General features: G+C 35.7%; 1 protein-coding gene across 1 annotated transcript in view; it reads right to left on the bottom strand.

The window, feature by feature from the left end:
* LOC144979143 (uncharacterized) overlaps window positions 1–12,411 on the bottom strand; it is a 17,926-nt gene extending 5,515 nt beyond the window's left edge. The window contains exons 1-5 of the mRNA XM_078925745.1: window positions 12,382–12,411; window positions 10,292–10,474; window positions 6,529–6,637; window positions 5,192–5,482; window positions 840–1,145 (exon numbers count right to left, since the gene is read on the bottom strand). Of these exons, the coding sequence (XP_078781871.1) occupies window positions 840–1,145; window positions 5,192–5,482; window positions 6,529–6,637; window positions 10,292–10,474; window positions 12,382–12,411 (919 nt within the window). The remainder of the gene's footprint in view (window positions 1–839; window positions 1,146–5,191; window positions 5,483–6,528; window positions 6,638–10,291; window positions 10,475–12,381) is intronic.
* Between the last annotated feature and the right edge of the window lie 764 nt (window positions 12,412–13,175).

Genomic DNA, 13,175 nt, shown 5'->3' with positions numbered 1-13,175 from the left:
CGATCCAATGGTCCCACGCCACTAGAGAGGAGGAAGGGAGGTTAAGGATAGGACAATATTGAGATAACCAACCAGCATTCTATAACACTGAGGTTGTATTCAAAAGCTTCCCCTGTATCATTTTAACATTGATGGTGTAATTGTCGATAATGCTGGTTTGTACCTGAGTCACAAAGAGAATACCTGAGTTCTGCTTGTCTTGACCAGGAGCAGGTATATTTCTCTTATTTCGAATGTTTGATGATGATGAGGATGATAATGACAACGATGATGTTGATAAAGTTGATGGTGATGATGATGATGATGGTAATGATGATGATGATGATGATGATGATGATGATGATGATGATGATGATGATGATGATGATGATGATGATGATAATGATGATGTTGATAAAGGTGATCGTGATGGTGATGTTGATGACGATGATGGTGATAATGATGACGATGATGATGATGATGATGATGATGATGATGATGACGACGAGACGACGCTTGTCTTGACCAGGGGCAGGTATATTTCTCTTATTTCGAATGATTGATGATGATGATGATGATGATAATGACAACGATGATGTTGATAAAGATGATGGTGATCATGATGATGATGATGATGATGATGATGATGATGATGATGATGATGATGAAGACGACAACGACGATAACGTTGATGGTGATGCTGATGATGCTGATGATGATGATGGTGATGATGACGATGATGATGATGATGATGATGATGATGATGATATGGCGGTGGTGGTGGTGGTGGTGGTGGTGGTGGTGGTGGTGAAAAGAATAGTGAGGATTTTATGAAGACGATGTTTTAGTAGTCAACCAACCTTCCATAACTTTAATACTGAAGGTGTTTTCCAAAGCTTTCCCGATCCCATTCTCAATCTTAATGGTGTAGTCGCCATTAGAACCGGTGTCCAAATTATATAGATGGAGATCCACTAAAATCTGATTGCCATGGTTCGTTATAGTCCAGCTAAAGAAGTCTTCATTCATATGTATCCCTTCTTTGATTAGAGAGAGGGTCTTGACACCGGGATTGGCATATATATTGAACTTTACTTGTAGATCATTTCCCAATTTAGTTAAATAAAGTTTCTGAAACTCATCTGCATTCCAAAGTTTTGGACTACCTGGAATTGAAGTAAAGTAAAGCATATATCATTATTTCATAACGCCGCCATAGTCAGAGCAATGCACTGTGCGGCTATGTGGTCTAGTGGTATGACACTCTCTTTCGGATCGGAAGGTCCTGGGTTCGAGCCTCGCTCGGCGCAAAGTTGAGTCCTTGGAAAAGGCTCTTTACTCACTTTCTCTCACCGTACTCGTGTGTACCTGGCCGTTAACAGCATTGTCTCTGACCGAAAAAGATTGTAATATCGCCTAACTAGGCGTCATGTCTTGTCCTACATGTTAAGTGTTGCTGTTGGCCAAGGAGCCCTTGTAAAGCGGTTTTAACACGTTATATAAAGCTGAATTAAAACAAAATTAATATCCAATTGAATAAATCGAATTCGGTTTGAATTATCTTCAGAAAAAAGACTATGTTACACTTCATGAGCAGCCACCAAGACATAGTGCTCAAACGTTACGTGTTTCAAGGATCGAGTTCAAAGTAGAAGCAGAAACGTTGAGAAGGTAGACGTAAAACTTCGCAAGTCGATGCACATAGTATCAGGAACGCTGGCAACAACTCTTAGAGAATGGGGCCCGATAAAGGCAGCGATCCAGCCTGTCATGGTCTCAAGTGAGTAAAGAGCTACTCGACTATGCATAAAGATATGTAGAATAAGGCCCAAGAATTTACTAGTTACTTTAAATGAAAAACAATTAACGATTTGTTTAAGATGAAATAAAAAGAAAGATGAAATTTAATTAAATGAGATGAATAGTGATTGTGGCAGTTACAAGTAGAAATGTGAATATATTACGTAACTTTTGATGATATAATATCAGGTTTGTAAGGTTACGTTTCCAGGCAGTTGAAAGGGATGGATTATTTATTCCTCCGACGGCGGGCTCAGGTTTGTAAGGTTCCACTTCCAGGCAGTTGGGAAGGGATAAATTATTTATTTCTTCGACTGCGGGCCCTTGATGTGTTGAAGATTGCACTGTCAAAGGTAAACGCTCCGGCGTCTTGATGGTGGAGATAAAGATATCCACAAAGTACCAAAAGACAAAACTCTTCAAATATATCAATGTATGAAGAATGGAGCGACTGGCCGTCCGGCATAGATTGTAGAGAGAAGTGAGTGTAGAATGTTAGACCTATCAGCTTTTATAAGTGGCTACGTGACAGAATGTAGAACGAAAAGTATTCACTAATTAGAAATTAATTCGAGGGAAGGCTATTAAAGGAAAGATGATCTAATATTAGAAGTTTATCTAAGCCTACCGAAATATAACTGCAGTGAGATGAATTCAGTTCTTATTAAAATAAAAATTTAATAAGATAATTGTGAACCATCTTTACTGTGACACAGGATGTCCGGAGGGAGACGATTACGGTAAAATGGCTGAATAAGATACGAGAGAGAGGGAATGGGGATACCCCTCTGAAGCGCATTATGGACGGCGCCGCCGTTTCCAGCCGAAATAAGTCCCGGCAACCCTTGTACGCAGCTTCCCTAACTACGGACAGAGATGCATATACAAGATGGAAGTCGGTTCGGACGAATTCAATCCCTCGTGGGGGCGGGGACGTACACTCCTCTAAGCTTAGTGAGAAGTTGCCAGGCTTTGATACCAGTAAGAGGAGACACTGAGTGGCTGCGAATCGGCTTCGGTCGAGGAGCTGCCTAACAGCAAGTGCGCTTCATCAGTGGGGACTTTCCACCTGTCCCACATGTAACCGATGTGGGCAAGAACCCTAAACGGAAGAGCATCTGGAGTTGAACGGTGTGTTGTGACGATGCTACCGGGCGGGTTCGCGACGGTGCACGAGTGCGGACCAAATTTTGCTGATTGGGTCGATCGTCATAACATAGTAGTGTGAAAACCATAAGAGGCTGCTGCCGTCTGAATAGACCGTCATAATATTGCAGTGTGAGACCATAAGAGACTGTTGCGTCCTTAATAACGCCATCCTCTCATGATCTGTCATTGAGCTACAATCAGCAACAGTTACATCATTACCTGGATGGTACACCTCTCATTCTGTGAGGTTTCTAGTTCTACTGAAATATTTAAAATGGTAATTGAAATAGTTAATAAACCTAATGTTTTTCAATGACGAATCCGAAATTTGACGGAGGCCAACTTCATTTTATATTTTGACTACTCCTCGCACAATCACATGATATCAATTTGAATATGTGATATTAAAATTGATTTATAGTTTTTAAAAATGTTACGTGAGTTTGGCACCTTGAGTAACTAAAATATATATTTTTTCAAATAATTCACAGATTTCAAGCTAAAATTGATCAATGTATAATCACAATTCCTACTAAATTTGAACGACTCATAGGGCCGTTTTCATGAACGCGAACGAGCGCTTAGTCTCTATCTCTGACTTTAGTCAAGGACTTGAAAAAATCGGATTTCTTGTGAGCTGACTAAGCAAGTCCGAGACTAAATTCACGGCACCTTCGGCTCAGTTTGGCCAAGTTTTAGTCATTTGCTGAGGCAGACTTCATGCTTTATTCTGAGACTAGTTACAAGGAAACGTCATAGCGTCAACAAGATAGCAGCTATTTTTAGATTAAGTGCGCTTCGATTCGGAAAGAAAATACGTCGGTTACGAATGGCAGAGGCAAAATGTGTCATGTTGCAGTTGACACTGGATTTTTAAAAAATACAAGAAAGTGCACATTTTTGTGAGTAAAAACTATTTTTAAATAAACTGAATCTATCGGTCGCGAGCTGCGAGTTAACGAGACTCCGAAATCGAAGGATTTGCGTTAAAGAACAACCCAAAAAATATTAGAAAGTATAGTGGAGACAAAAGTTATTCTGATGGCGTTGTAACTGACTGAAATAATGTGATTAATCAGAACACACTTTCTCTTTTGTTTATTTGTTGTTTTTTTCTTTGTTTTTTTTTTGGTTCAATTCTATGAGTTCTCAATGAAACTCCCATTGGCCTAAACTATGATGTCCATAGCCGACTGTCAATTCTATATTTAATATAGAATTGACAGTCGGCTAAGGACACCATTGAAGTCTCTAATAGTCGACAGTCAATAACATCATCTGATTTGATACATCATGAAAATAGTCAGAAAATAAAAATAACGAAATATTATTTATACCGTATTTCCTCCTCTTTGGAAATCTTTTGCGTTGACAGTATGAAGGCGGGTATCTTACATGCCATCATGTACTAGAGACCGGGATGTTACCCTCACAAAACAGCCAAATTAGTCACCGTCCGTACAACGCCCACTTCTAGGCAAGAGACTAGCTAGTCCGAAACTAAAAAGCGTTCATGAAATGAGATTTTTTTAGTCACTTGCTCCATTTAGGCTTAAGACTAGCTTGTCGTTTACTAGACTAGTAAATAACTAAATCTAGTCCTCGTTCGTGAAAAAGGGTCTGGTGAGTACAAACTTTTACCCCCCCCCCCCAAAAAAAAAAAATAAAAATAAAAATAAAAACAAACACAAAAACCAAAATCGTCATTAACAATGAAACAAAAAAGTGTTGGTTCTTCAGCATGGTGACTCTGAATCATAATCAAACAATGTTTAACGCATTTAGTGAAGAGATACGTGGCAATCATCGCCACACTTTGGCTCCTGTACCTGGCGAGTGTATGATTGTGTCAGTAACAAATAGTATGAAAACGCAAGTTCAAAAAGGAATTTATAACCATTGGTCATAAACTGTTATAATGCCAAGGTAGTCCCTATGATGAAAATAGAATTAATAGCCCAAAACGTTGAGACATGGTAAAAGTTTATATTTTAATTAAAAATAAATATTATAATTTTTTAAAGTGTGGAAAACTATAATTTCGCATTTCTGATCACTTGAGATGTTCAAGTCGCTTTCCGACACATCCTGTACATCTTGACATAATACCGTTTTTGGACGGCGGATCACAAATTTGGCTCGGTGTGATGTGATAAATGAGTCATTGTGAAGGGCATCAACATGGCAAAACTCAATGGAAGTCTGCTTTGTTAATGTGTGTATTTAACAAAAAGAAAAAGAATCCACACAAATGAAAACCTACCTTGAACGTAAATTGTCAATTCATCGTGAAGTCCTAATGATTCACAAACGCATTTTCTACCGTGCATTTTCCAGTCCACGACATATTTTTCCCAACGAATGCTAGAACTAGCTGACTTCTGCTCCTTTTTATCAAGGCAGGTAAATGTCATGTTGAAGACCGAAGGAATCACGTACCCTCGTATAAAGCACTGGACGACAATCTTTTGCTGATCTCTCAAAGTGACGGAACCTTCGTAAAAATATCCATTGATCTTTATCGTTGGAAGTTGTATTTTATCACCACAGGACACTGGAGAAATATAGAACATGTAAACAATAGCACATCAATTTCGCTAGTCTAACTGGATTTAACGTGATATATTTACGTTTTTAATGTTTAAAAAAACTTTTGTTGAAGAATAGTTTTGAGGGAAAAAAATTCCGTGTTTACTATCTTGTTCCTTTTTAAAACCGGCTGTTGATTATTGTCCATTTATTATATACAACAACTTAGAAATAATACAACGCCGAGCAGCGCGCTTTGTCTGCAGAAATGACAGTTAAAATAAGGGAGGTATATGGTTTTATCAAGTGATAAAAACAAAATCGTTCTTATTTTCGATCATTGAATTGAAAACACACTTATCGATTACTAGTTCAACCGGACATAATAGCGTTTTGGGACGGTGATTCACATTTGTACGGGCAGAGAAATATTGATATAGGTGATCAAACAGAGTGGACGCAGAATCGTCGCAGAATCGTCTTTTTGATGACTGCAAATTTTATTCACCAATGCTAGCGTGAGACGTGCCAAAGTGGACGTGTTTCAGAATGATCTCGCAAGCGTGATTCATCGAAAGACGGGTCGTAAATACACTTGCTGATGCATTAAAATTTCAGTCGTCGAATAGTCATTGCTGTCCCCATTTGCCTAGTATGTAGTGTTTTCATTCAGTTCACATCGTCATTCTTGTACCTATTTATTATATAGTGTGTAGTGTTCATCATCATTATAATATTATTATCATCATCAACGTCGTCGTCGTCATCATTATCATCATCATCATCATCATTGTCATTATTATTATTATTATTATTATTATTATTATTATTATTATTATCAATAATAATAATAGTTGAAAGAGTTAAAAAATTCTTCGAAAATAAGTACAAAGGGGACTAACGCCATTGCTGATATGTTTAATGGAATGTTCGAATATAAAACACATCTTGATCGCGGCTAGATTAATTTTGTTGAATAAACCAATCAAGAAATAAGGACCACTCGAAAATCTAAGACTAATTGTTCTTCTTTCAACACTTAGAAAACTGCTCAGCGTATTAACATTTAACAGAATAAGATCAAAGGTGGAGGAATATCTGTCACCGACACAGAGCGGATTCCGAAACGATAGGTGTACCAGTGACATTGTATGGGCTCATAGGTGGTTGAAAGCCAGCACTGGATAATACAAAGAAAAGTTACTATATTTGGCATTTACATGAACTCTGTATTTGATACAATCTGCAGAACAAAGCTTTTGAAGGTACTGAATTCATTTTTCGAAAAAGATCATATCCGACTAATAAGATAACTGCTGGCAAACACAACTATTACGTTTACATCTGGCGCGGAAACAGTTTCACTATTACCATCGCTAGGAACCCCCCAATGTGGAAGCAACACTAAAAGAATTGAGACAAAAACTCTCGATTCCTCAAATCCTTACCCGCGAACTGCTTTATGCAGACGATGTTGATATCATATTTGATACAGCTGACCTGTTGGAGCATCACATACCAATAATATCAAATACTCTGCGACATTGGAATCTAAAGGTCAACGAATCCAAAACAGAAATTGCAGTGTTTAACAAGAAACAAGCGGAATGGAAAAGTGTAAGAAAACACGGAAACTTGATTAATGAGAATGAAGATATCAAACGGAGAAAAATACTAGCTCAAACTGCATTCAGAGAACAATACAACGTTTGGAACAGGACGAACAGCATTAATGAAAATAAATGAATATGCCTTTAGCTTTACGAAGCGCTAGTGCTGCCAATCCTTATGTACAACCGTGGTAAGTCTTACAAAAAAGAATTTGGACACCCTTGAATCCATCGCAAACAATTGAGAGGAGTAATTGGGGTACATTGGCCAGACAAAATCAGTAATGAGGATTATATGACAGATGCAGAGTACAACCAGTCAGTACACGTATGAAGAAACAAAGATGTAAACTGTTCAGACACGTGCTCCAACGAGATGAAAATATTCCAGCGCAAACCTCAATGGAAGATTACTTCAAACAAGGAGCCAAATACAGAGGGCGTACACCAACTTCACTTCCAACAACATTGAACCAAGATCTCAAAAAATATCAATTACATTTAGCAACAACAACTAAAGAACTGATTTCAACAACACAACACCCAACTGCCTCAGCACCTTAACACACATGATGACATTCTAAAGCTAAGAACACTTGCACTAGACAGAGATTTATGGAGGAAAATTACTAACTGGATAATAGAAATATACTTACAAACTCGAAGTGACGCACACATTCACGGCAAGCGTCCATATAGACTGCGCAGCTACATTCATTCATTCATTCATTCATTATTATTATTATTATTATTATTATTATTATTATTATTATTATTATTATTATTATATTATTATTATTATTATTATTATTATTATTATTATTATTATCATTATTATTATTATTATTATTATTATTATTATTATTATTATTATTATTATATTATTATTATTATATATTTAAAAAAAAAATTTATTAGAGAGAGAGAGAGAGAGAGAGAGAGAGAGAGAGAGAGAGAGAGAGAGAGAGAGAGAGAGAGAGAGAGAGAGAGAGGTGAAAAAGAGGAATGCCGTGAGAGTGATGCCATGCGTTTCGCCAAAAAAAAAACAAAAAACAAACAAACAAAAAAAAAAACCCCAAAAACTCGCAACATCCAGCTGGATATAATAATAATAATAATAATAATAATAATAATAATTAATAATAATAATAATAATAATGATAATAATAATAATAATAATAATAACAATAATAATAATAATAATAATAATAATAATAATAATAATAATAATAATAATAATAATAATAATAATAATAATAATAATAATAATAATAATAATAAGAAGAAGAAGAAGAAGAAGAAGAAGAAGAAGAAGAAGAAGAAGAATAACACTTTATTGTATCCAAAAAGGATTTTTTTTGTACAGACGTGTTATGATTTACACAGTAAGATAAATAGATAATGGAAATATGATGTAAATATAAAGAAGGAGCGGCTCTACAGCCAGAGTTTGGCAAAGAAGATCACAACATTGCCATCCGGAAGTATAACGGACCAACACACAAAACTGTGTGTAACCTAGAACATTTATAGTCTGGTTAATACAATTTAGTGAGAATTACTCATGAACGCGGATGGCAAAAGGCAATAACAGAGACATGAGTGACGTCAACGTCATACTGTCTATAATGAATAAATTCAACACTGTAAAATAGTTAAAATTGTCACTATAAATTTAAAATTGAAAAGATGCAAAACAAATAATTTACATTATTTGGAGTAAAAAGGGAAAATAATTATTGCTTGTTGTTATAAAGCCTAATACTGGACGGCAGAAAAGATTATCGGTGTCTCTCTGTTGGTTTTTTTTTTGTTGTTTTTTTAATAGAGAAAGGGCGACTACTCCTTCCTGACATAATAACTGATGGTCTTCGTGGATGGTGCTGGTCATTTAATATTTTAGTTATTTTACTAATACAAAATTTCTCATATAAAAGATCTACATTGTCAACATCATTTATATAGCATTTAATGGATTTTTTAATATTTGAATTTATTGTTCCTTTCCACTGCTTAGCAATTGCCTCCCCAAACTGGTAAACAAGACAAGACACTTTCGATTACTTCTTGATAAAATAATGTGCAGAGTTTTATCTATTCTAAACTGAGAAAGTTTTGATAAAAGAAATAAGTACGTCTGCACATCTTATGTTTAATTATTTTCAAGTGTTCATCCCACTTGAGCCTGTCATCAATCGCTACAACAAGGTATTTGTAGTGAGGAACTCGCTCGACGAATTGGTCATTTAATTTTAACGGTTCTATCGGTTCCTTCACTCTCCTAAAGTCAATCATTAGCTCATTTGTCTTGTTTATGTTAATCTCTAAGTGGTGGGCATCACACCAAGACACAAATCTATCAATCTTTTGTCTATAAACCACTTCGTTGACATTTGTCACAGGCCTTGAAGAGCGGTGTCATTTGCAAACTTTATTAAAGGTACACTCAAGTTTTGACTTCTACGGTCATTCGTATAGATCGTGAATAATACAGGGGACAATACACAACCTCGAGGAGCATCAGTATTTGTAGTTATACAGGAAGACACGTTTTGGCAATGCATCTGATTGGTAGAACTTTGTGAGAACTACTCATATAAAAATGGCTTGCTGAAAACAATAATAATTTCTATTTCTCTATTAGTGTGTAAAGTTCAAATGAGTGATTTGACGACTGAAAGTCTGTGTTAGTCGTGGAGTCGTACATAAACAAATCGTCAAAAGAGGCAAGGTAAAACAAAGTGACTCCACTCTGTTTGAGCCCTAAAATTCTGAAAGACTGTGTATGAAACCATGCCAAAGAGAACATAAATTCCCCCAAAAAATAATTTGGAGTAATCAGAAGTTCTGAGGTTCGAATCCCAGTCAAGGTAAGTTGATTTAATTTTTAGATGGTTTTCTACTAGTGTTTTTCTTTCTGATTAGACTGTTACCATTTCATACACACATTTTCCGAGTTTTATCTGACATTGAGAAATTAGGAAGCAGGCACTGATGTAAGATAAAGATCTGAAAAAGTGTGTATGAGACAAAGCAAAAAGGAAAAATACAAGAAAAAAAAAACAATTCCAAAAAATTCTTCCTGGAAGACTAATGAGGAGGATCCATTTTTTACGATGTTTCTTTTTAACTGTATTTAACTTTACTATTTTGTCAGACATTGTTTTTTAAACACTTTGTCGATTAAAAAAAATCTTATATCAGTGCCTGATCCCCAAATTTACCGCTTTGGCATTGTCAAGATATTTCTCACCTCGAGACTCACAAACGGATGCATATTCCTCAGTACAGGATGATGTTTCCATGAGAAAACTATTATAATCTGATGCAAAAGTCTGAAAAACACAATTTTTTCCTCTCCTTGAAGCATTTGTAATCAGCTTGACATGCCTAGGATCCGAATTAGTCTGAAAAAAAAAGGAATGAGATGGTAATGATATCTTTCCAATTTATCTTACTCTGGAAAGACAAGTATTAAAAATTTGACCAGAAAACCGTCCTTCAAATATCGATTGATTTAAATGACCCTGATCATGGTAAAACTCTCAAACTTGAGACCTCGCATTACACTATCCAGATGTAAATGAGTACCAGGCTATATATATATATAATATATATATATATATATATATATATATATATATATATATATATTGAATCGTGTTTGATACAAATATGGTACGAAAAGTACTCGACATGTAGTAATGGAGCGAATTATTATTTTAATATTTATCACAATGTTTGAGACAGTCTACATTAATCTTTCAGGCCTAATTGGCCATCGTCAGGACTGAGTTGGTTTGTTGACTGTTGTTGTTTGTTGAAGTGGTTCCGGTTTGTAGTTGATTAACAAGAACTTCCGGGGATGTGGACACGTACCGAACATCTCATTTTTCGTGTTGAGTGTGAATTCATGAGGGTGTTTGATTATAGTATATTCCCTTCCAGGCATAAGCTACATTGTTTTGATGTTGGTGTGTATCCTGTTGCTTTAGATAAAATTTTCAATGAAATGTTGTGGTCTAGTTTGTTGTCTTTTAATTTCCAAATATGTTCACTGAGTTTTGTGGATGTTCTTTTGTTAGTGTTTCTAAATGTTGAAGTGTGGAGGTTGTATCTTGTTTTGAAATTATTTTCCGTTAGTCCTACATATTTTTCTTGCTTGTTTGTTTTAGTTTCGGTGACTGTGGCTTGGTAAATTAAACTTGATTCTAAACATTGTTTGTTTAGCGGCAATGTTCCTTATTTCTGCAGTTGCATTTTCTGGTGGGTGGGTTTTGCTCTTGTCGGTGGTTTATTAATATTTTTTTTGTTGTGGCTTGAAATTATTTGTTCTATGTTGCGCATACACGAGTAGCTTATTTTTATGGTATTCCTGTTGATAATTTTATGTAGCTTGTGGTTTTTTGGAAAGTGTGTATCAATTAACTTCAGGAACTGCTGTCCAATGTTTGTGCTGACGTTTTTGTCGAAAGGTGGGTTGAACCAAGTAATATGTCGTTTTCTTGTTTTGCGTTCTTCACTTGTGTGTTGGGGTTTACATGAGAGGGGGGCGTCTGTGTATTCAAATGGTGTGTTGTATCCGCTTTTTGTGAGTGCTTCTTTGAAGGGGGAGGCTGCGACGTTGAATATCTCTCTGTTTTCCGAAAGTTTGATCACCCTCAGTGCTATGCCTGATGAGAGCTAACGCTTGAAACAATATTGTAGAAGTTGATCGTATTTATACTTGCAATTATATATACATATATATATAATATATATATATATATATATATATATATATTATATATATATATATATACACACACACACACACACATTGTCACGTTACTGTAGAACGAGCTTAATGGGAAACTAGCTTAAGGCGACCATGAGTTATTTTCAAATCTGGTTGACATCCCCTCTCCCCTCTCTGTCGTCCTATGACTACATCTCACCATGGTTATACACTTTTCCCCGATCAAATATAACATTTGGCAAGTTCAAATTCTGCATTCCAAATCAAATTCAAATATTGTCCAAATAGAAACCGGCACTTTTAGACAAATTCAAAATTTTCCTGTCAAATTCACACGTTGGCAAGTTCCAATTCAATTTCGACATATTGTTTCTACCGTGTTGTTTTGCTTTTGCTCCGTAGGAACTCTGCCAAGCTTGTAAAAAGTATATAAGAAAAGTTTTCTCAGTGATTCATAGTCAAAAAAATATAATGAATTGTTGAGTTATTTTTTGTAACACTAATGCGTACAGGAGTTGCACAAGAAAGGCTTTGTTGTTTACAATCGTTTATTGTTTTCTCTTTCTGTCATTTGACAGCTTCAACATTGCAATCGATGTTCTGCATATTAACATATAAAGAGTTGGGTTGTCAAGGAAATTACGATTATTTTCCTTGTGTAATCGTAGCATTAGTGCTGACAATAGAAGTTTCTCATTGCTTAGTGGAACAGCCCTTTGATCAGAGCACTCCTGATCGAAGGTGCTGGGTTCAATTTCGATTTTTGAACAAGTTATTTTTTATCAAGACAATCATATTCTCCGAAGGCCTTCCGAATGCTCCTCGTGCTAAGGGGAACAACCCAAATATTTCCTCAATTAACCCTAAGAAAAAATAAAACCTAGTACTTTTCACTAACCCTAATAGGTAAAACAAACACCCTAGCACCTTCACTAAGACTTATAACTAACCCTAATAGAAAAAACATCCTCAGACCTGATCTAACCCCATAGAATTAAACGAATGAATATACGTAAGGAGCCTAAAAAGTGTCCACCAATGAAAGCATTCAGCGCCATTTTCTCTTGGGCTGGGAATGTAAACATTACCATTCATTCGGTGTCTATGTCAACATAACGACACAACAAAATCAACAACAATATCAAAATCCACAATAAAATGGTTCAGAACTGTTGCGTATATGTATGCCATTATAAAGATGTCAAAAGATGAAGTGAGAGAATGTGTGTAATCATGTATTATAATAACCTATAATGTGTTTTCCAACCATCACATCATCACTGTCACGACTACTACAACCACTATCACCACTTCATCACTACCACAACTACTACAACCACCACCACTCCATCCTCATCACTAACACTATT

Source organism: Berghia stephanieae, chromosome 9 (genome assembly GCF_034508935.2).
Source record: "Berghia stephanieae isolate SIO BIC M18660-M18661 chromosome 9, UCSD_Bste_1.3, whole genome shotgun sequence".
NCBI classification, from domain to species: Eukaryota; Metazoa; Mollusca; class Gastropoda; order Nudibranchia; family Aeolidiidae; genus Berghia; species Berghia stephanieae.
The sequence above is the reverse complement of the archived record's forward strand: the minus strand, read 5'-3'. Positions and strand labels throughout refer to the sequence as shown.